Source organism: Cucumis melo, chromosome 11 (assembly GCF_025177605.1).
Source record: "Cucumis melo cultivar AY chromosome 11, USDA_Cmelo_AY_1.0, whole genome shotgun sequence".
Taxonomy (NCBI): domain Eukaryota; kingdom Viridiplantae; phylum Streptophyta; class Magnoliopsida; order Cucurbitales; family Cucurbitaceae; genus Cucumis; species Cucumis melo.
The window spans coordinates 1,927,656-1,952,340 of NC_066867.1; the positions used below are offsets into that span (position 1 = coordinate 1,927,656).

The 24,685-nt window shown below is 31.8% G+C and overlaps 3 protein-coding genes across 7 annotated transcripts; all 3 read left to right on the forward strand.

Annotated features, from left to right (window-relative positions):
- The first annotated feature begins 1,034 nt into the window (after nucleotides 1–1,034).
- On the forward strand, nucleotides 1,035–8,353 carry LOC103497408 (protein DA1-related 1-like). Of its 5 annotated transcripts, XM_051079525.1 has the most exons (14): nucleotides 1,131–1,413; nucleotides 1,510–1,564; nucleotides 1,666–1,838; nucleotides 2,640–2,776; nucleotides 2,984–3,074; nucleotides 3,696–4,197; nucleotides 4,926–5,046; nucleotides 5,583–5,666; nucleotides 6,593–6,712; nucleotides 6,908–7,120; nucleotides 7,211–7,273; nucleotides 7,372–7,490; nucleotides 7,585–7,643; nucleotides 7,722–8,353. In XM_051079525.1, exons 4-14 carry the CDS (start codon nucleotides 2,684–2,686, stop codon nucleotides 8,072–8,074), a joined length of 1,818 nt encoding a protein of 605 aa, XP_050935482.1. In that variant the 5' UTR covers nucleotides 1,131–1,413; nucleotides 1,510–1,564; nucleotides 1,666–1,838; nucleotides 2,640–2,683; the 3' UTR covers nucleotides 8,075–8,353. The 5 variants fall into 5 exon arrangements, with proteins under 5 accessions (XP_008457808.2, XP_050935482.1, XP_050935483.1 ...); XM_008459586.3 differs by lacking the exon at nucleotides 1,510–1,564 and having other exon boundaries at nucleotides 1,035–1,413; XM_051079526.1 differs by lacking the exon at nucleotides 1,131–1,413 and having other exon boundaries at nucleotides 1,445–2,042.
- A 1,970-nt stretch (nucleotides 8,354–10,323) lies between these two features.
- Nucleotides 10,324–12,147, forward strand: LOC103497407 (serine/threonine receptor-like kinase NFP). The gene has a single exon (XM_008459582.3). The coding sequence runs from the start codon at nucleotides 10,324–10,326 to the stop codon at nucleotides 12,145–12,147; it is 1,824 nt and encodes a 607-aa protein (XP_008457804.2).
- Nucleotides 12,148–12,645: 498 nt separating this feature from the next.
- LOC103497406 (pentatricopeptide repeat-containing protein At2g22410, mitochondrial-like) lies at nucleotides 12,646–15,257 on the forward strand. Its single transcript, XM_008459581.3, has 2 exons — nucleotides 12,646–14,577; nucleotides 14,665–15,257. The coding sequence occupies exons 1-2, from the start codon at nucleotides 12,654–12,656 to the stop codon at nucleotides 14,670–14,672; spliced, it is 1,932 nt and encodes a 643-aa protein (XP_008457803.2). The 5' UTR covers nucleotides 12,646–12,653; the 3' UTR covers nucleotides 14,673–15,257.
- The last annotated feature ends 9,428 nt before the right edge of the window (nucleotides 15,258–24,685 follow it).

Consider the following 24,685-nt stretch of genomic DNA (forward strand, 5'->3'; position numbering starts at 1 on the left):
ATGAAATGGGGTCTTATAAATTAGATTTTTTAATTCAAAAAGTGTGTTAGAATGTTTTGAATTTGTTATATAGCGCATTGAACAACCAAGTATAAGAGTCTAATTGCCTGATCAACGAGGCAAAATTTAGAAGCTACACCCTCAAAATCTAATCGAGTAGAATTTGTATTTGACATATTTAATTATTTATGATTTATTTACTATTATTATGATACTAGATTAAGAGAAGTGCATTTTATAAACTCTCAAACCTCAGTGACACCATTTTGTAATACTCCTAATAATTTTATAAAATTGTTTTCCTTCTAACTCATAGACATAGCAAATACATTGTTAGTAAACAACATAAATCTGTCTTCTAATCTCTCCTATTTTACTTTTTATATATGTATTCATTTCGTAACAAAGTGGTTTGTTGAGTGTATATTTATAAACGAGAAAATAAGAGAAAAGTAGTTACCGATTAAATATTACTTTGAAATCCCAAATAATTAATATTAATGATTTTATTAACACATTTTTGTGTAAGGAGTGAAAATTAAACTTGAAGTTTTGAAAAGAACAATAAACTTACTTCTTTTCATACTTACTCAACCTTCACTGTTTAAACCTCAATCATTCTGTAATTGTTTTTGTTATATCATTTATCCAACTAAATTAACTTCTCAATCCTTTAATGAATGAGAAAGAAAAATGTCATTTTAATCACACACGTAGTGAAATGAAGGAATAAAAACAAAATTTTTCATGAACTTTGATAGTAGAAATCGATGTATGAGAAGATCTCTACTTTGTTTACGATTACATACAATTTTATTCATCTTCAAAACTTCGATAATCTCATTCATATTCCTTATCTACTAGTATTTAAACCACTTTATTAACTACCTCGATGTTTGGATAAATTATTTTTACTACTTGTTGGTAGGAGTTTGACAATGTTAGAAATATATTAATAAAGAAGACTTTTGAGTATGAACCTATTGAATAAGTAAGTCCTTGTTTTCAACATCTATCCTCTTACATCAACATCTATTAATGAGATTGAATTCGGAAAGCCAATCCAACAAGTATGTATTCCAATTATGAGTTGGTGTGGGTTGCCTTGCCGCTTGGGAAGTTTGGCCATAGCTAACAGAAAGGCAGTGACTCGGCAGAATTCAAGATTTTGACTCATTGGTTTTTCAGTGGACGAGTCGAGTACCGACCCTCGACTCACTGGAAGATCAAAAATCACTTTCACTCCTCTTCTTCCCTTCCCTTTTGTGACGTTTTGTCAAACCAAAAAAATAAAAAAAGACCCATGAGGTCTTTGACGTTTTGTGGGATGTGGTGGAAATTTTGCGGAGGACCCACTTGCAGAGGAGGATCAAGAGAAATTTGTTGAACTCATTAGACTCTTCCCTCATCTGGGTTTGATCCTTTTTCCCTTGTTTTCTTCTTTTCTCTTCTTTTTTTTTCTTTTCTTTTTTTTTTATGATGAACAAGTGTTTTTGATACAATTTTCAGCTTTTGGTGTTTTTTTTTATCACCCCTTTTCAGTCTGGAATTGAGTGGAATTCAAGTATCCTTTCTTTTACGCTTTGAATTCTCTTTTGTATTACCCTTTTTTTTTTTTTTTTGCTTTTTCTTAGTTGAATTGTTCTTTTGACTTTGCTTGTTCAGGAAAGTTTCAGCTATTTTCAGGGGGAAAGTTTGGCTTTGGATATGCTAAGGAGAATAATTTTGTGTCATTTATTTCTTTTTTGAGGACTATGCATTGGTGGGGTTCTGAAGTTCTATCTGATCTAAGATTTTTCCGATCCAACAGTCTCTGCAGCTTCTTTTTCCTTTTTCAGGTGGAATGGAATTGATTTCTCTTTTACTTGATATTGTTCTTTCTTCATTCCCTGTTGCCTTTCCTTTGAACACTGGTGTTTCGATGATGGTTTTGGTGGCTTTTCAAACGAAGCCTTTTGGCTTTGATTATTGAAGCAGAGATGGGTTTATCAAGAAGCTATTGGTTTTTATCTTGTACCATCTTCAAGAAGAATTTGCTTCTTGTACGTGCAAGTTTGAAAGATATTAATTTCATGATTTTAGAATCTTCTGTTCAATGGGTAGATTTGTTCTTTTTCTGGTCTGGGTTTAGAGTGTAATGTCTCTGGATGTGAAAAGTTCCATTTTTGTGAAGTATCACTGTTTTATTCTTCTTTCATGGCTTTGGGTGCGGAAATTTAAATTTCTGTTTTCTTTCTAATGATTTTTATAGCTACTAGATGTTTCTGTACAACGTAGATGCCTCTGTGCGATGCCTTGGAGTTTTTAGGAAATGCCATTGGGTCTGTATTAAGCTTCATTGGCTGAAGTCTTACTTGTCCTGCAAATGTTGTATTAGCTGTGGTTCATTTTGAGAAATTTGGGACAGACATTGTTGAGAGTTGGAATTGCACAACGCTATAAATGAATACTTGATGCCTTTTATTCTTTCTCTGCTGTATGGATTCTGTTGCTACCATTTTCTTGTTGCTTTATTGCTTGCTGCAAACCTATATGTTTCAACTACGTTTAGACCTATTAAAAAAGATTTGTGCATCACATAAACATTTCAGAATTTAGGGTGGATGATTTCAAGTTCCTGACTGAATAACTTGCTGCAGGAAAAAGTATAGTAGCCGAACAATCCAATACTAAGGTTTCTAGTATGGGTTGGTGGACTAAATTTTTCAAAGGCCATAAAAGCTCATACAGGGAAAGATATGGAGATAGAATTTGGGATGAACCTCGAACCTCTGTGGTAGGAATCTGGTTTTAGTTCTCATTTTATTTTTATTTTGCTGTTTTGTCATAGGTGGATATATCCGACCACTTCTTAGACAGTAACTACAATTACATTGTTGAACAAGAGGAATGGCTATGGTGCTCAATATCACGTATACAATACAGAATAAAATACTTCTTCATGCTCAGTGCTGATTTGTATTCGTGGAAAACTTGAGCGCAGGAGGAATTGACAGAATATGAACAAGAGGAAATCGATTATGCAATTGCACTTTCGCTTTCGGTAGAAGATCAAAAAGAGAAAGCAGTGATAGGTGAATTTGGCTGAAATTTTGCAATCTGTGATTTGTTGAGATGTCTTTGAGGAATTTCTAAAGTCCTATCGTGTGTGTTCATCACTTGGTGTGCGTTTGGTACTGCAGGAAGATAGCATATCACAGAATGTAGGGATATGAGAAATTAATTTATCAATTATATATTAATTATTTCAATGATGGTTAGCTCATGTTTGACAATATGCAATAACTCAAAGAAATTAAGAACTCCTGGCTTTGACTTCTTCAAAACACATGTGGGAGATGTCTTATTTTATGATGAGACAATATAATACATACAAAAAACTTCCAAATACTTCAAAAATTGTTCTTGCTATTACTCTCTAAGAATCGCAGGTATTGTTGATAAAACTATCATGTCAGCTGGGAGAATTATTTTAGATGTTGAAATGGTCGTCAAATTATCCTATATTGTTTCTTGTTAAACAAATGAAGAACTCACGGAAAACAAGGGTGGAAAATGCTGAAACAAGAGAATGTGCAATTGTGTTTTTTTAATTCTCATGATTGTTAACAACAATAATACAATGCCAAGTTATATCAAGGTTCTATTCATAGCCTGAGTTTAGTATTTTATTCATCGTGACTTATCAATTGCAGAGGAAGAAGCTCACAGTGATGAAGATGAACACAGTACCAAAGCTGAATCAGAGGATGATGAAGAAAGTATCAAATGCCTGTCAGAGGATGATGATCAAATTTCTAAATCTCATTTGGAGGAAGATGAGCAACTGGACAAAGCTCAAATGGAGGAAGATGAGCGGCTTGCTAAAGCTCAAATAGAGGAAGATGAGCGACTTGCTAAAGCTCAAATGGAGGAAGATGAGCGACTTGCTAAAGCTCAAATGGAGGAAGATGAGCGACTTGCTAAAGCTCAAATGGAGGAAGAGGAGCAACTTGCTAAAGCTCAATTGGAGGAAGATGAGCGGATTGCTAGCACCCTAGTGGAGGATCATGAGAAGGTCTCCACATTTCAAGCTGAAGAAGATGAACAGTTAGCTAGAGCTCTCCAAGAAAGTCTAAACATAGAGCCACCACCTCCTAGATTTGATAGTGGAAATATTTTCAATCCTTACCCTTTCTTCTATCCATCAGGATACAGGTACGTATGGTCAACATGCATATTTTTTAGCCTCGTCAAAGGGGTTCTGGCCAAAAACTAGCCTATTCACGACCTTGGTCTAGTCATTGATAAGTTTAATGACAAGTTGCAAATACTAATGAATAGGCTAGTGTATATTTGGCTTAAGATTAAAAAAGATCTACGAATTGGTTCAAAATTTCAAATCTAGCGGATGAATCAAAACTTCAATCTAACAAGTCAAACTTATGAACCTATTATTTGTAGATTGGGCCAGATCAGTTTAGGCTCAAACAGTAGTCTACGCATGTGTAGTCTGGATTAATGTGGGCTTGTATTTCTCCCACTTACAGTATTATGACATGACGTTCATTTTTTTAAATTTCTTTTCACAGATCTATGACATGATTAACATAATAGTGGGGAATTAGGATTCATATGCTATCTTACCCTTGTTTGTTAGTTCCTCCATTTGGTTTTTTGTTTTCAGTTTTTAAAAACTAAGCTTATAAATTTGGCTATGAATTCAAATATCTTTTCTAAGGAAATTGAGAATCAACCTTAGGAAATAAGGAGAAACACAACGGAAAACAGAATTATTGTCAAAAGGGGCCGAATATAGTATACTCAATTTTTGTAAGAAACTTTTAAGCATGATACTGAAAAAACTTACCAGAGACCAAATGAAATCTAACTAAGTAATTTTTCATTTGGTTTGGTCCCAAAAACTGAACTCATATTTCATGTAGGGTCTGTGCTGGTTGCCAAACTGAGATCGGTCACGGGCGGTTTCTAAGTTGCATGGGAGCTTTTTGGCATCCAGAATGTTTTCGCTGCAATGCTTGCAATGAACCTATAACAGATTATGAGGTGGATATACAATTGAAGTTTTCTGCATAAACCTTTTATAGGACTTAGCCAACGATTTTATTTATCAACATATGTCAAGAGAAGTTTTAAGAGCTTTCCATCTCTCCTAAATTCTCATTCTCCTTAGAGAACCACAACAAAATTACGGCAGAAAATCCCCTTAGAAGAAACGCTCCCCTTTTTAAAGCAGCCTCCTCTCTTCCCACAAACATTGTAACTAACAAGACCTATATAAACATAAATGGGCCAACAACATGCACAGAAGACCTGTTACACCCCATTACAATCCATTTTTCTTCTTCACACGCCTACCGTTATAAACCTTAGTGATTTGGGGCCTATCAATTATTTAAAGGATAGTCTTCAATATTCATTTGCGCTGTTGATTTGCAATTGGAACGTAAACTGTGTTTGAAATATACTGAGACATTAATTTACTATCAGAAAAATCTAATTCTCTTTGGTACTAGATACTGTTTCCACCTTTTGAATGTGTGGGTATTGGTGCTTGTTATAATGAATTAACTTTTTGACAGTTCTCTATGTCCGATAACCGACCTTATCACAAATCCTGCTATAAGGAGCAACATCACCCTAGATGTGACGTTTGCCGAAACTTCGTAAGCCTCTCTTCATTTGTTTAGTCAATTTATATCTCTAAAGAGCATGCTATTTGTTTGTATCTCTTGTTTGATTGATCTTTCTCTTACCGATAATTAGGCAAAAGAGGTATATTCCATATATTATTATGTGCTCGGTAAATTTATGATTTTCGTGACGTCAATATCAAAGGAAAATTAAATCTCTGTTGGTTTTATGTTCTTCGTAAATTGTAGATTTGAGAAAATTCCATTAGAATGTATATGAATACTGTGATAACTGATGATATATAACATTACTTTAAATTTCTTTATACTTTTAGTAGTTCACCTTGATACAACTATAGACCCATAGTTTCATAAAATTATATCATTGTGGTCTATTTGAGCTAGAGAATTTTTGACCGTTCATAGACATTACATATTGCTTCAAGTTAAGTTAATGTTTCATCAAGGACTGTTCTGAAACTTTTTCATATTGGAAAAACAGTAAACTAAATTCTAATTCTTCAAACAGTGGAAATAATTGAACTAGATCTAAATTCTAATTCTTCAAACAGTGGAAATAATTGAAGTAGATCTTTTTTTTTTTTAAATCTCAAATCACTTGTTGTAATGTTTAATATAATGAGCTCACTTGATCCATTGTGAAGAAATTTTAAGCAACTTAAGCATCAGGTGTCAATCTGAGGAATCGAGTTGGATTGGAATACCCCAGATCTCCTTCACCACCCACTGCCTTTATTAGTTAGGTCCTCAAATCCAGTTTGAGATGCTTAATAATAAAAAGTGTGTATTCTTTTGAAAATGATATATTATGACTGGTTTAAGTGTTTCCGAAAATGACAGATGAAGCATCTTTTGTATCTTTCATATTTGTTGATTATGAATCTGTATAACCCCTTGAAATGCGGTGTTTCTGATCTTCTCCTTAATTTGCTGCACAGATTCCTACTAATTCTTCTGGTCTTATAGAGTATAGAAAGCATCCTTTCTGGTCACAACAATATTGTCCTTCACATGAAAAAGATGGAACTCCGAGATGTTGTAGCTGTGAAAGAATGGAGGTAACTTTCGCCATCATGTTTATCCCTTCCCTCTTTACTTTTTGACACATGTACATGTTAGGAAGAAACAATATCTCGAGAAAGTAGCTCTCGTCATCTTGGTTTTAACTTGATGTGAAACAACTGTTTGATCATTGCTTCCGGCACATCAGTTGGTTGTAGTTCAACTTTAAACCAACTTTCTAATTGATGCAGCCAAGAGACACTAGTTATCTTTTACTTGACGATGGACGGAAGCTCTGTTTAGAGTGTTTGGACTCAGCAATCATGGATACTCATGAATGCCAACCGCTATACCTTGAAATTCAAGAATTTTATGAGGGTCTGAATATGAAAGTGGAACAACAAGTTCCCATGTTGTTGGTTGAGAGGCAAGCGCTAAATGAGGCCATGGAAGGAGAAAAGAGTGTAAGGTCTAATGGACCTTGTTTGTATAGAGCAATGCACATCATCATCATCATCAAGAACTCATTTGATTTTCTTTGCCGTCGATAACAGGGCCATCATCACTTGCCGGAAACTAGAGGACTCTGCTTATCAGAAGAGCAAACTGTTGCAACCGTATGACATTTCCCCTCTATTTGATATTTCCTTAGTTCCAATTACACTAATTCAATTCCATCGATTTGGTACATTATTATATTCAACAAAATCTACAGATCTCAAAGAGGCCAAGAATTGGGGCAGGCTACCGTATAATAGACATGTTTACGGAGCCTTATAGATTAGTCCGCCGATGTGAAGTTACTGCTATTCTAGTTTTATATGGCCTCCCGAGGTATAATTTCCTTGACAAAGTATCCAAGTACACATCTTGATGTGTATTGCTATTTGTTCTTCCAAAGGATGGTGCAGTAACTTCTTCATTTCAGGTTATTGACAGGATCTATCTTGGCTCATGAGATGATGCACGCATGGCTCAGGCTTAAAGGTCATTTCCTTGCTTTGTACTCTTTAAATTTTGTTTTGATTTCACGAATAAGTTTTGACACGTTACCACGTTAAACAGGCTATCCCAATTTGAAGCCTGAGGTTGAAGAAGGCATATGTCAAGTATTGGCTCATATGTGGTTAGATTCTGAGATGTATTCCATCACAGGAAGTGGTGTTGCCTCCACATCTTCGTCTTCAGCTTCGTCTTCTTCTTCATCACCTTCATCGTCCTCCTCTTCCTCAACGTCTTCAAAGAAAGGTAGACGATCTGACTTCGAGAAGAAACTTGGGGAATTTTTCAAACACCAGATTGAGTCTGATACATCATCAGCATATGGAGATGGATTCCGGGAAGGGAATGATGCTGTTTCCAAATATGGCTTAAAGAGGACCCTCGATCACATTCGGCTGACTGGAACCTTTCCATAGAGTAAAGAGTAACATTCAATTAAGCTTTTTAGCTTTGATATATAATCCCAGTTTATACAAAAACACATTATATAGTACATAATGAAAAAGAAAAGAAAAAAAAAATCAAAATAAGCATTGACAAATTATGTGCAATTATTGTGAAGCTGTAGCATAAATGTAAGTATGTTACTTGTATTGGCATTTACAAACAAGTGTAAGGATGATACAAAGTTTTGGTATCATTGGGTTGTGGAATTCATATTGATTTGAATGGAAGGCTGGATGTTTCTTTGTGTCCATCTTTGTCTGTTCTGCCACTGATTGACCACAGCAGTAGTTCAATTACAAAATATGGTCTATTTTTTATAGACTATTTTCAAATATAGCAAAATGAACTAAAATATTTATAAAGTATAACAAAAATAGTAGATAGATTATATACTTTGTTATATTTGTTTTTATTTAACATTTTAATGAGTGAACTAATCAACCTTAAATTTTCTATTCGGTTTGATAATTGAGAATTAAGCTTACGAGCACTATGAGTTGGTATGTTTTGAAATTTCAGGTAAGAAAAAAAAAGTTTTTGTTTGACTAAAGTATAGGTAAGGGTATCTTTGAAACAAATTAAATTACTAATGATAAAGGTACTCTTAGATTTTTCTTAGTTAAAAGACATTTGAAAATTTGGAAATTTTAGAGGTACTTTTATAAATAAATTTTAATGTCTCATTTTCTTTAAAAGAGACATTTTTAAATACAGTAAAATTTTAATTTTTATCGTCGCTAATTTATCCGAATAGATTTTATTATTGTCTATCAATATTGTAAATAGTTTCAACTTTTTATTAGGGGCATTTTCAAATATAACGTAATGAATCAAAATATTTACAAAATATAGTGAACTTTCAGATTTTATCGATGATAGACATCGATTAGTGCATTTAATAGAAATTGATAGACTTCTTTCACTCTCTATCGTCGATAGAATATGATATTTTGTAAATATTTTCAGCAATTTTGCTATTTTCAATAATTTTTTTTGGAGCTTTTGCAAGAACAACAAAAAATTTATGAAAATAGAGCTCACGTCACTACATTTTTTAAATTGTAAAAGTAGCAAATTTAAAAGTAGATAACTATCTGATAGCCTTCTGATAACCCTCTGATAGCCTTCTGATAACCTCTGATAGCCCTCCGATAACCCTTTCATAACCGTCTGATAGCTATCATATTTGGCATATTCGCAATATGCAAAAAAGACGTAATATGAGCTGTTTTTTCTAAATTTTTTTGTCATCTTATGCAATTTTTCTTTTCTTTTTTTGGTATTATTATTATTATTATCATCTTTTATATTCATGAATGTTATGGTCAAGCTATACACAATTTGTCTGATTAAGCATCATTTCCTACAATATTTAGGTGTCAACATTCGACTTTTTTAGAGTCGTACTCGTTTTTGACTACTTCACCGACTTAGGATGGTTGTTAATATTTTTAATTTCAACAATTTGTGGCTAATTAATAATAATTATTAAGAGTAGGTGAGATTATTTGTGGGAGCATTGACTTTGGTGATCTTGTTTAATTTTGTGGTTGGGTTTTGTTTAGTTTTATGGTTGCACTTGTTTGAGTGGCTTCATTTTGAATTTTATTATATATTCAAGTATGTAAAAACTTAATTAATTTATTTTTACAAACTTTTTAGGCATTAAAAATCATATGTTTTAATATTTTAACTTAAATCACAAAATCTGACCAAATCTAATAGAAAAAGGAAATGATTGATTAACATGTAACTCACCTTCAAGTGAGTTAAAATAAAGAAATAATCATAATCATAAAACATATGAAAAAGTAAAACTTTTGTCTTTTACCATTTAGCCATTTTCATTGGATCATAATGGGATAGAATTTTGTTATAAAATTCTTTCTCCTAAAGCTTAAAGTTCTCTGTTGGCTTTTTCTTACACTCACTTGTCATTTGTACAAAATTTATTTACACTAAAACAAATAGCCTTGCCGTCCATTGATCCTTCGTTTTTATATTGGATTTGAAATTTCTAATCTTTCTGATGCAAACAAGAGCTTAATTCTGATGTGTTCTTTTGTTTTTCTTATCAGACTTTTCCAAATGGCAAACTCTTAAAACTGATGCCTTTTCACATACCCCATATGAGAGACTTTTCTTTTGATCGTCTCTCATTTCAAAGAACTTGGCTTTCTTAGCTCTCATTCCAATCCTTTTTTTTTTCCAAGCTCTCATGGCAATGATGGCTCTCCACTTCATGCCTGCTCGAGCTTTCGTTGTTGTTCTTTTCTTCTTCTTCTCTTTGTGTTCATCGAATTCGTCGGTTGTTGGCTCGTCGTGTGATTTGACATCTGTTTGTAAAACTTATTTGACTTTCTTTGCAAAGTCTCCTGACTTTTTGGATTTGGACAATGTGTCTGATTTGTTTGGAGTTCGTCGATCGTTGATTGCTGATGCTAGTAACTTGAATGCCGAGAACGGTCGTCGTCTATTCCCGGGGGAGCTCTTGTTGATTCCTGTTAACTGTACCTGCAGTGGAAATCAGTACTTTGCCAACATTACTTACCAAATTAAAGAGGGTGATGTGTATTATACTTTAGCAATGACTTCCTTTCAGAATCTTACTGAATGGCATTTAGTGAATGCTTCAAATCCCAATTTGGGTCCAAGCTTACTTCACAAAGGAGATGAAGTAACTTTCCCTCTCTACTGCAAGTGTCCATCAAAAACTGACATTGAAAAGCGTATCAATTACTTCGTTACATACATATGGCGGCCGACCGATAACATTTCTGTTGTTAGCAATGAGTTTAATGTCTCGAGCGATGCTGTATTAGCTGAAAATAACTACACGGATATGAAAGATGCAGCGAACCTTCCGGTGTTTATTCCCTTGTCACGATTGCCTCTTTTCTCTCATGTGAGTCCGAATGAGACGAAGACGAACGGTAAACACAGGAAGATTATTGTCGTTTTAATAAGTGTCGGAAGTTCGATTTTTATCGTTGTTTTAATAGTTGGATTGGTGTGTGCTCATTTTGTTCATAAGAATAGGAAGTCAGTGAAATGGAACAAGGTTTCTGTGGAAATTACTAGTACTCCTACAAGGAACAAAGGCTTTGGAGCTAAGACTGATTTGAAAGATGATAGATTGCTTCCTAAGGTTTCAGACTATCTAAGCAAGCCAATCAGGTATGACATCAATGCGATCATGGAAGCAACCAAGAACCTAAATCGGTGCACTCGAGTTGGAGGATCGGTGTATCGAGCTACAATCGACAAGCAAGTTGTTGCGATAAAGAAAAGCAAGGAAGATATAACAGAGGAGCTGAACATTTTGCAGAAAGTAAACCATGTGAATCTAGTAAAAGTAATCGGCTTCTCTACCGATGTCAACTGGAGTTGCTTCCTAGTTTATGAATACGCCGAAAACGGCTCACTTGATAAATGGTTGTCCTCTTCTTCGTTGCCCACCCTTACATGGGATCAAAGGATTTCCATAGCATTAGATGTGGCCAATGGTTTACAATATATGCACGAACACATTCAACCGAGCATTGTTCATCGAGATATCCGAATGAGTAACATACTTCTCGACTCGAGAATGAGGGCAAAGATAACAAATCTCTCCATGGCAAAGCCTGCACTAAACACTACATCACATAAGATAGATATTTTTGCTTTTGGAGTTGTTTTATTAGAACTACTTTCTGGGAAAAATGCGACCGAAATGAAAGGCGACGATGACGCTGTGATGCTATGGAAGGTCATAAGAGAGGTGATGGATGGTGAGGAGACGAAGGAAGGAGGGCTAAGGACATGGATGGATCCAAGGCTTAAAAACTTCTATCCTATTGATGGAGCTTTGAACTTGATAGATTTAGCCATGACGTGTACTCATGACTTGCCAATGGTTAGACCAAGCATGACTGAGATTGTGTTTAATCTCTCTGTTCTCACTCAATCATCTTCTTTAATATCACTTGAAAGATCTTGGGTTTTAGGTTTGGAATCGATAGAGATTAGTGAAAAGGTTGATACAGTTTTGGCTCGATGATGATCTTTTGTTCAACAAGTTGATCAAAGACAAACATGTAAAACAAGTATATATCTACTCTACTAAAAAAAGTTTATTTTACTAACTGCCACTAAATTAATCTCTTTCTACTCACCCAATCATATCATAGGTTATAGAATCTAAAAAATTTGTAGAACAATAAAGAAGATCAAATGTGTCATCGAAAAAGTGAAAATTGAAAAGACTAATGCATACAAGTTTTTGTTGTATCTGACGATCTCATTTGAAAAATAAACAATGGTCATTTCACCCCTACGACAATTTCATAATTTTAAGTAGACGTGATAGAAAAGAAACATTTCGATTACGTTTGCAAACAAGTGTCCTTTACGATTAAATCATGAGTCAAATTTCATTACAATTACACAAGTTTTCATTACGAATCGGTAAATGTAGATTAAAAAATCGAATACGCCCATAAGAAAAGGTGATATATTAGGTTGGAGATTCAAACTCCAAATCAGATGTTGGCAGTATCATTCATTATGGTCATGCTCTTCTCTCTCAAATATTCTACGGTTTGTTCCCGCCTCAACCGCTCCCTCTTTCGTTTTCACTCTTTACCCACTCATCCTTCTGCTGAGAACAGCACTTCTCCTCTTCATTTCAACTCCTCTGTTCATCAATCTCTTCACTTTTCATTAGAAAAATGCGCCTCCATGAGAGAACTCAAGGTTCTTCATGCCCAAATTATCCTCCAAGGATTGGTTTCTCAAAATATCACCCTTGGAAAATTGATCTCTTTTTGCTCTGTTTCTCAAGCTGGGGATCTTCAATATGCCCAGCTTGTTTTTGATCACCTTCTCCAACCCAATAAGTTTATGTTCAATTGCTTGATAAGGGGTTACTCCACTTCTCCACATCCAATCAATGCTATTCTTCTCTACATTAAAATGATGCGATCTGGGTTTTTACCCAATCGATTTACTCTCCCTTTTGTACTCAAGGCTTGTGCTTCTCAGCTTGCGTATTGGGAAGCTTTTGTTGTCCATTGCCATGCTATTCGATTGGGGATGTTGTCTCATGTGTATGTACATAATGCTCTGATTAATGCTTATGCTGTTTTTGGTTTTGTTCAATGTGCATACCAAGTGTTTGATGAAATGTCTAATAGAACTCTGGTGTCTTGGAATTCGATGATTGGTGGGTACTTTAGGAATGGGCTTTGTAAGGAAGCGTTTTTGTTGTTTCGAGAGATGAGAGAGTCGGGATTTCAGCCGGATCAGTTCACATTGGTTCATCTACTTTCCATGTGTTCAAAAAGTTGTAGATTAGACATAGGTAAATGTGTGCATCATTATGTAGAGATTACTGGGATTGAGGTTGATCAAATTTTAAGAAATGCTCTGTTGGATATGTATGCCAAATCTGGGGATTTGCTTTTCGCTCAGACAATCTTCCATAGAATGATTCACAAAACTGTTGTTTCTTTTACTTCCATGATTAGTGCATATTCAAACCATGGACTTATTCACCATGCTCGTGAGATATTTGATCAAATTCCTGAGAAGAACGTGATATCTTGGAACTCAATGATGTCGTGTTATGTCCAAGACGGCCAATGCAAGGAAGCATTGCTTCTTTTTCAACAAATGTGTGAGACCACCACCATTCCTGATGAGACTACTCTAGTTAGTGTTCTTTCAGCCTGCAGTCAAATTGGTGATTTAGCCATGGGAGAAAAAACACATTGTTACATATGCAGACATAATATCGTGATTACTGTCACTCTCTTGAATGCCCTTGTTGACATGTATGCGAAATGTGGTGCCCTTGAAACCGCCTTGGATTTCTTCTTTGAGTTTAAAGATAAGAATTTAGTTTCCTGGAATGTCGTTATCCAGGCTCTTGCTTTACATGGCCATGGATTGGATGCACTGAAACTATTCAATATGATGCATACAACAGGAATTTGGCCCGACAAATTCACATTCATGGGACTGCTATCTGCTTGTAACCATAGTGGACTTGTCAACATGGGACAATATTTATTTGAGAGAATGAGTTCGATTTACGGTATTTTACCTGAAATTGAGCATTTTGCATGCATGGTGGATTTGCTAGGAAGAGGAGGGATGTTGCAGGAAGCAATAAAACTCATTGGAGGAATGCCAATGAAGCCTGATGTCGTCATGTGGGGCGCTTTGCTTGGTGCTTGTAGGACTTATGGAGATGTAGACATTGCGAATATAATCTTGAAACAGATACTAGAGTTGGAGACAGATAGTTCCGGGCTCTATGTTCTTCTATCGAACATATATTTTGAAGCAATGAGATGGAAGGAAGCAAAAAATGTAAGAAAGCTGATGAGTGGCCATGGGATCATCAAGTGTAAAGCTGTTAGCTTCGTTGAGATTGATGAGTGTATTATAGAGTTCATGGTTGATGACAAGAGACATGAAACAAACGGTATATATCCCTTGTTGGATCAGTTAACAGATCATTTGAAGTCTGTTGGGTATTCGTCTAATAACTCAATTTCCTTTTTGGATTTAGGAGGCTAACGTTACCAATATCTCTAGATGTTTTATTATATATGCTCATTGTATATGAAGAGGGGAGAAGTCCAACAGTTCACCTTGCATTCTTGCCATATCTGTCGGGTCTTCTGAGCTCAATTATGCTCCATCCAAGCCGAGATCGACTAAGTTAAAACCAAGAGAAGTCCAAGTAGATGGGCACTGCAACGTCGAAGGAAGGAACCACTCGCTAGCACGAAGTTCTAGCTAGTGTGGCACGAGCCTTGTGGCATTTGAATAACCTATAGTTTCGACTTTGGACATAGCAATTTTGTTCATCCAAGAAAGTAGCAGTTTGAAGCTTTCTTGATGGGAGGAAAAGAGGGCATTTCAAACTATGGTATTTGTGAGTAAACTTGAAGCCATTCGTGGACTTTAGCAACTTTAGAAAAAAATACAGCGAAAGGAAATGGAAGTTATGCAAATTTCAATTGGGTAATGCGAGAGTAGTTGCTTATTTGACAATTTAATTCCTAAATTTTAGCTATATAATAATTTAATCACTAAACTACTAACTTTGTAGAACAATTTAGGTGTGTAATTTTATAGAGTAACCATTTATTTCTTGTATTTTAAATTTTATTACGATTTAAGTATCCATTGAATAGAAAAATGTTATTAAGATTTAATAGGGATTTCATAAATATATATAATTAGGAACAAGACTAGTAAAAGATACGTGCATGACACATACAATGCGTAATTTTAGATTATAGTAAACATTGCATATATATATTTAGACTGTACTAATTTTAAAGGTACGAAATTCAAAAGATAATAGAATTAGATGTATATGAGAAGAAATTATAATAATTAGATTAAAATATAAGAATTTAAAGGTAAGATTTGCATATATCAACAAAATGATTTCTTTATAAACAATCTTTTTTTTTTATATATAATTTGAAGGCAACTTATTGTCACCTATGGACTTGATCCAAACTTTTGTTGTCTTTACTCTCATTTTTCTAGATAGTGCAACATAAAGTTATCCATGAGAAAACACATTTTTACACATTTTTCATGAAGATATATTCCAACATTAGGAATTGTTTGTCTTTGTGCTTTGTTAATTGTCATTGCAAAACATATATATATATATAAACTATAATCCAATCTTATTAGCTCTCCTAATTAAAAATAATAAATTTGATTTACTTAACGTTTGAATAAATTTGATTTACACCTTGCAAATTTAACCATCTAATCTATATCTATCGAAATAAAGTGGAAGATATAAAAATTGTGTAATAACGTATAATATTATGTAATATCAATTACGTTGTTGTGGAAGATATAAAAGTCACATTATGACCTTAATAACATAGAACATTAACTAATATCAGTTATGGAATCAAAACTTTTTTTTTTTAATAAGGAGATAATAGCTAACGAAGTGTAACTTTTATCTCGTCGAATGTAAAAAGGATCATAAATATTAAATCTATGTAAATGAGAAAATTACCACTAAAACAAGACTAAAAAAAAGTTATAATATATAAAAGGGTAATCATCCACCAAAATCATATTTATTTCGAAATTATGAAACTATAAATGTGAAGTCATAATTTTTTAATGATTTTGTAGCTAAAAAATTAAAGGAAATACTTTAATATTTCTTACTTACACATTTTATTACCTTTATGCGTACTTTATAAATTCCAACAATATTTACATTGTTTTAACAAAATCAAAGTATAAGTCACTCAACCATTTCATTAATAAAATAGCTTTGATATAAAAAAATAAATGAAGAAAAAAACGAGTAAGATTCTCATTGTTACATCAAAAAAAGATTTTCAATATTACATTATTTAAACATAAATAGCATAGGCATATGTACATGCTAATCATAAAGTTGGTGGTTCAAGTTTCTCCAACTTCTGTTGTGTAATAAAAAAAGAACCTATAAATAAAGGAATATACATAAATATACTTCTATATAAAAAAAAGCAATAAAAAAAGAGAAGAGAATAGAAAAGCATGATTTTATTTATTCTTCATCCTTAACATTTTGTTGTGACTTATGAACACGAATGAAAAAAAAAAGAGGTATTTGTATCCAAAGATTTGAAAAGGAAGAATTTGAAAGGTTGCCAAAAGATACAAAAGAGTTAATACAAGATAATGAAATGTGAATAGTTGGGAGATGGAAGATTAAGGGAGAGTGGTGAATTTAGATAAATTTAAATGACATAATTAATTGGAAAGAAAATTTTAAATTTTTGAAAAATGTTATAATAAGAAGATGAAAAGTTAAGAAATGGTCACTTCTATACTTCTATTTTGTTGAATGTGAAAATGACCACAAACATTAAATCTATGTGAATGACAAAAATGTCACTAACGTAAGACTAAAAAAGATTATAACGAAAAGATAAAATATGGCTAAAATTTTTCTCCATTTTTCCTCCTTTTATATATACCGTAGATATAGATATATATTAAACTATAATAAAATCTTATTAGCTCTCCTAATTAAGAAAATAAATTTGATTTACTTAACGCTGGTATGAGTATCCAACTTTGGCAATAGCCTCAGATGACTTACTTAGTTCTATATTATCACATCACATACAATTAAAATAGAAAAAACTCCCGACTATTGACTAATTAAGAGAGTTTGATATAAATTATCGATCAATGTTTGATTCATGATCAAAGGTTAATTTTACCGATTCACCCAATAACTTTTTGGTCCTCTTTATATTTTTTCTGGCTCTAACTATCGACTATTGTCGGTGATTATCCCTACCACACTTTGGCAATATACTACAACAACCACTTTTGTGCAGCCAAACTCTGAAGATCAATTTTGAGCTTTGACAACCACTTTGAACAACGACTTTGCAACCACCTTTACACAAACAATTTTGACGACATACTTTGTTGATCACTTTCACATGGCCAACTTTAAGTTCTAGCAATCGCCTTCAACAGAACCCTAGCAACAACCAACTCAAACTCTTGTGAGCACCTTTGCACAAGCAACTTTGATTTACAATTAAAGATAGGCAATTACAATTATTAGTCATTTACAATTACAATAAAATAGATGTTATTGAGTCCAATCTTTATAATCAACTATCATTGTGTAAGACATACTTACATTTATAATTTATTAGTGCTAACAATATAGGTTAAAAATGTTGATTAGATTTACTATAATTCATCCGCTTAAGTTTTTGGGTGAATTGATAATTTAACGTGCAATTTCATCTAAACAAATACGTTGTTGTTGAAAACATATATACAATGACACCTAAATAGATGCCAAGAAATACATGAGGAGGAATGGCACTCTTTTGGCTGAGCAAAACATTCCAAAGTTCAATAATAGAAATTAAGTTGTCCTCTTATGGCTCATCACATTCTCAACCATTATATGACACTCATTATATTCTTATTTTTTCTTTGGGTTTTTTTTGTTTTTTTTTTTTTCTATTTGCTCCTAAAAAAATAATCAAGAAACTTATAAAGTAATTGCCATTCGTGGGGTTGAAAATCAAAGATGATTGTTTCTATTTACACTTAAATAAATAAATGTAGAGAGAAATGAAAGATCATATGGATTTGAGTTGGATATACACATTAAAAAAAGATGATATATTTGACTTTGGAACTTAGGGCATATGATTTATGAAACTAAATAATTGGAATGAAGATTCAAGGCAATTGCAAGGACACATATTTTTCTATTATTCTTCAAATTATAATGTTTTGTCTTCTTTCTTCCTTTGTTAAATCTATTCAATGAACAAATTTTTTAAAATTAAAATTTAAGATCAGATTCTTTTTGTTATTTTTATATATACCATATTATATCTCATTGTCTATAATATTGGGAGTCTATCTGTTCACATTGTTTGGCTTTGCCGGTTGGTGAGGTTATACTCTTCTTGCTTTGCCAACAAATGATAAGTTTTTGTGTCTTCACTTCACTTAGAATTGAAAAAAGAAAAAAAAAAAACAACAACAAATCATGTGTTTCTTGCGGTACTCCTAGATTCGATTTATGAGAAACATAACTTTAAACAAATTAATTGTTGTACCGTAAAATGATCAGTGTCTTGAAAGGAAATTATGATATAATGTCTATGTTAAATCGTTTATTGACTGTTGTTTTCAAAGATAACATGACACGCTTCTCAAATATGCACCCGTTCTTTGGATTAAAATGAAAACTTTTCAAAGGCATGAAAAACAAAGGTGACAATATGTAGAAATTGTGAGTTACTTTTTAAAGAACTTAGAGGTTACTTTTTTTTTCCTTACAACTCGGCCTAGATAGACAGGGGAGAAAATGGATACAAGTCTATAATTGATAGATGTTGATAAAAGTCTATTAGAGTTTATTAGTGATAGAAGCTAATAATCTATCATTGATAGAGGCTAATTGAAATCTATCAGTGTCTATTAGTGATAGAAACTGATAGAAAGTTTAACATTGATACTATCGGTGATAAAAACTTATACATATACATATAATTTCTAGATCAGGTTGATAGTAGTCTATCAATTTTTCTTTTATCATTTTTGTAAATAGCTTAACATTTTTTTTATCTGTGAAAGTTTTCCTTTTGAGTTATTTAGAATTTGTGGAACTAAATATTATCGAATCTAATATGAGTCAACGACAAAAAAATTCAATTTCATGTCAAGTCATTCCAACAATTGGCTCGTCAATTTGTTGTAATACAAAAATGATGAGTATGAAGCTTAGTACAATCATCCAATACTTAAATTTGTGTACCATATTGGTAGGAGCTTAGTATATATGAGTTGGAAACAAGAATTTAGGCATTGGTCTCTCTCTTTTTTAGCGGAGAGATGTCTTTAGTCTCATATATATATATATATATATATATATATATATATATATATATATATATATATATATATATATATATATATATATATATATATATGTATATATGTTAAGTAACATGGGCAAACCCAACAATAATTAATGATGGTTCATTATTAACATCCATTCTAAAACTTCTCATCCTAACATTTTTTAATGGAAAGATAATTGTTTACATCCTCATATTTTTTAATGGTAAAAATTGGCCACTCAATCTTAAATAATCGTACAACTATCTTAAAGGTTAAATTTTATCACTTAAAAGTCTAATTTGTACCACTATCTCAGATTTGAAGACCAACTTTTAACACTTTTCGAAATTGTTCATGGTGAGAGGGATTTGTTGTTTGTCTTCTAAATACTAAAGAACGTGAATTATTGAGTACATCTGGAAGTGAAAAAGGGTTTCATATCGATGAAATATGGCTTTTTAAAAGGATTTTGGATGGTGTGTGTGTGTGTATGACTGTTTCTAATGATTGAATAATATGAAAGAAATCACAAAGCCATTTTGGGTTTAGCTTTGGGAGATTGCTTCAATTATTGGCCTCAATCACAAAACCCCATGCAATGTCTTTTATTAAATTAGTGTATGAGACTAAAGACAACCACACACACACACACACATATCTATGCAACAAAATATAGATTGCATGTGGTGTGTAGTGTTAACATTGGTTGTATTTATTCATAATTGTGTCTCTGTTTTAATATTTTTTTCATTCTAAAGTGTAAGCCTTCTTGATATATATATATATATATATATATATATATATATATATATATATATATATATATATATATTATTACCAACTTTATTACCTATATAATTAGGAAAGTTATCCTAAAAAATATTTATAAAAATTAAAAGCTACTAAAAAAAAGGTATTCTTCTTACGGGTAGGGAGGTAGTCAGAAGAAAATAGCTTTTACGTAAAAGAAATCAATATTGTCTCACCTTATCATTGTTGGTATCAAGTTTTATCGAAAGCTAAAGAGTTTAACATCAAAAAAAGAAAAAAGTTCGATCAATTCACTAATTAATTGTCATTGAATATACAAATAAATTTCATCTAAAAACTTAGTTTGAATGTCACTTTCTTTCCAATTGTATATCAATTTTATATTGTATATATGTTTGTATACTATTAGTAGAATGTATTAGAGAGAAAACTTTCTTAACAACATTTGAGCAAGAATTTATTAGAGGATAAAATTTTGGGTTAATATTAGATTGGCACATCTCATAAATTTGATGGGTAACTTAATGAAATTATATATATATAAAATTAGAGTTAGAATTGATGCAACCATAGACAAATTTTTTATGCTAAAAAATTATAGGTTTTAGATGATAGATAAATAAATTCATCTTCATTTGCGACTATACTAAGTAATATATAATTGAATTTACATTCACCCATCATCCTAAGTTTTTGAGTCAATCAGTGATTTAAGAAAACTAACTTAAACATTTGGGTTAAAGTGATGATTTAAGATCTGACACAATAGAGAGATCGTGTGTTCAAACTCTTACAATGTTATTTTCTTCTTCGTTTAAATCTAGATATTCGATGACATTTGATTAAATTCACCTCGTATTATTTTCAATTTCTTAACACACTTGTAAATAGATAATCTAAGAGTTTCTTTTTCATGCCTCATTTATTTTAGTTTTACAATTTTTTATAATATAAGCTTCTTTACTCAATTTCTTTAGTCTTTCTAGAAAAAAATTGTTTTATATATCTAAAGACTCTAGCGTTATTTGTCGGTATCTATCATTGATAGAATATAAAATTTTGATATATTTTATTAATACTTTCGATAATTTTAATTACCTTTTACAATAACTTCCCTTATAAGTTAAAATAAGAACCTTTGTAAAAAGAATCCTTCAATATGCATGTATACTTTATTCTCAATCATATGTGTTATTTTTAGGAAGACTTATAAGAATTAATTCAACCAAAATTACTTCCGAGTTAAGCAAGCTTTGCCATAAAATTTGCATTGAATATAATGATATACATTCCGATATAAACTTAGGAAGGTATTCGTGCGCTCACCTGCCTATGGACTATCAGATCTCCAAAGCTTCATAACTACACTGCTGGCATCATTGCACTTAATTTAAATGCTTTCTATTAACTTTTCTTTCGGTTGTTCGGACTTGTCTCTAGCCCCTTTTTTGTGTTTGTTATCTCAACTTCCTGTACTCTTTTTATTATCATTAATGAAGCGGGATGATGATAGTGCTAAGAGGGTGTCCACCTAGTGGAGATGTCCTGGTGCACCTACTCACTCAATGTATCTTTTTTTTAAAAAAATAAAATATAATGATATACATACATGTTGAGTCAAATCATTCAAGTCATTCATTAACAACACTTTCATGTAAAAAGTATTTGGAAACTATTGGATATACACAATAACCTACAACGTTAAAAGAAATTTGTAATAATAAAAATGGCTTTTAAATTCAAAACCTTTTTTTTATCTTTAAATTGTAATATTAAAAAGAGTCAAACAAATGGAATGGAAATAGATATTTAATTGGAGATGAAATAATAATGGATTGACTTGAATTTATAACATTCTAAAGCTAACATATTCTGATACCATTTTAAATCATCGATTGACTCATAACATTTAAGTTGATGGATAAAGATAAATTTAATATAATATCTAACATCGTTAAATACTTTAGAAACAAAAAACATTAATTTTATATCGTACATATTTTTAATTATTCATTCAATACGCTAGCGCAAAGCTTTTCTCAACGACATTGGAGCAAGAACTTATTTGTTAATGTATAATTGCTAACACATTGTAACAAAATTTAGGGTTAAGATTTGGTAAATAGATTTTTGAGCTTTCTTTTCCAAGTTTCTTTGATCATATATATACATTCTTTAATTAAGAATTTTTGCTTCAAAATAAGCTTGTACTTCTTTCTTTATTTTGCTTCTTTTCATAAGAAATCACATGCTTTATAGAAAGACTTATAAGAGAGAATTAATAATGTTACTTTCGAATTAAGCAATTAGCTCCACCATAAAAGTTTTGCATTATTATAATTGAATGACCTATTGAGTGAAAAAAAAAAAAAAAAAAACCTTGTTTATGATATGTATGCATCTATGAATCATCTTTACCCTTTTTTGAACTACATTTTTTATCATATATGGTAACATTTTTAGAATCTCTATTATTCATGTTGGAGAGTAAGTATTATGTCTTCATGTACAAAAAGATTTATAAGCTATAAGATAGATTCATGCATTTTTCTATTTCGCTCTAGATACATCAACCTCAAGTGTCATAATCAATTATGACGTGAAGAAATAATGTATGTAAGCAATGGAATTACCTCGAAAAAAGCATCAACAATAATAACATATAGGACTTAACATATACAATACATATATGTCAAGGTGAGTTTACCTTAGTGGTATTAGTATGATCTCCGTCCTACAAGATTGAAGGTTTCAATCATATACTTACACTTGTTATACTAAAAGAAACATACAGTACTACATATACGAGACAAACAAAAACAATGACACAAGAGCTTTAATTTTCGTTCCTCCTCTACCAACCTACCTAAGAAATTAAAATATCACAATCAAGTTGATTTTCATGTATTAGCTAAATTATATTTTCAAACCAACTAGCTAGATCAGTTTGAACCAATAATTTGAGATAGAGCAATAGTATGTATATATATATATATATATATACATACATATATCGTAAAGGACAATAATTGAACTAAACTAGCTAGGGTTGTGGAAAAGTAGCTTGGTGGGCTTAGGAATAAAGAAGGAAAGTGATCAATAGTGCATGTGCAAAGGAGAGATTTTATATTGCTCAATTATATGCTCATATGGGTCTTGTTTTGAGACAGAGAACTTAGAAGGAAATAAAAAAAAATTTGCAAATCCACCCCTTATACAAGATGTAGTTACAATTACACCCTCTCAAAATTTCTACGGATACCATCGAATCGTGTTATAAATTTTAAGAAGCTTTTAAGGATATAAATATGGCAACTTCCACACCATAATTTAGGGTTTGATTCCTATATGCAATTTGCCGAAAGAAAAAAAAAGGACATGGGAAGATATTAAATTTGGTTATTAGAAATTAAAATGCACATGTTGTTGGACAAAAAATACACAAGAAATGAAACATAGACAAGTGGGTGTCTGTGTACTTAGTCTCTTATAGGCTTCACATCCACCCAACACTGTTCAGACCACCATCTTCTTTGGTCGGATTTTTGCCCTAAAATCTTTACACACACTCATGGATCCTTCCTTATATATTAATATATTTCTTATATTGATTTTTCATATTCACACTTCGAATATATAATACATACTTTGTGTAGTTTATTAAATAGGGTAACGTAATTACGTATTTGCAAAAGTTGTCTAATTATTGAAACATGATTGATATATGATATGATAGATCATATGCTTGTATAGATTTCTCTAATATATTAGTCAAATCAAATGAAAGAATGTTAATATATATATATATATATATATATATATATATATATATATATATATATATATATATATATATTTAGGTTGAAAGTTGAATAACATATATTACTTTCTTAAAATTTATCTTAATTTCAAGTTAGAACGTTTTGCAATCTTTACCTTTTAATTTTTAAAAAATATGTTAGCAATGTTCACCTTTAACAGATTAGTATTATTATAATTCGATTATGACGTTTTTTTTTAATACAACAATGATGGGGAGAGTGAGAAAATCTCATACTTTAATGGAGTAAATGATGCATGTTGATTATCGAAACTAGGTTCATTTTGACGGCCTCCTACCCTAAACCATGTTTGATTCTTGGATTTTGTCATGAGATTTCATACAAATTGGAAACTAGGTGAATATATGCGTCTACACAAGTCAAATGCAATGTTATAGACACAACACTTGAGACAATAAGAAAAAAGAATACAAAAACGTATAAACACATAGGTTGATTAATTAATTATATCTAGTATGGTGCAATGAGACCTACGTTTGGGGCAGAGTGTTCGATGAAAATAATTTAACTAAAATATGTTAAATGACTACAATGAAATACTTATCT

Bases quoted from the DNA above. Each gene is read 5' to 3' on its own strand.
- LOC103497408 (XM_008459586.3), top strand. From the start codon at position 2,684: ATGGGTTGGTGGACTAAATTTTTCAAAGGCCATAAAAGCTCATACAGG. The intron at 6,713-6,907 runs GTAACTTTCGCC...TAATTGATGCAG, and splicing joins GTAGCTGTGAAAGAATGGAG to CCAAGAGACACTAGTTATCT. The intron at 7,491-7,584 runs GTATAATTTCCT...TCTTCATTTCAG, and splicing joins GTTTTATATGGCCTCCCGAG to GTTATTGACAGGATCTATCT.
- LOC103497407 (XM_008459582.3), top strand. From the start codon at position 10,324: ATGGCAATGATGGCTCTCCACTTCATGCCTGCTCGAGCTTTCGTTGTT.
- LOC103497406 (XM_008459581.3), top strand. From the start codon at position 12,654: ATGGTCATGCTCTTCTCTCTCAAATATTCTACGGTTTGTTCCCGCCTC.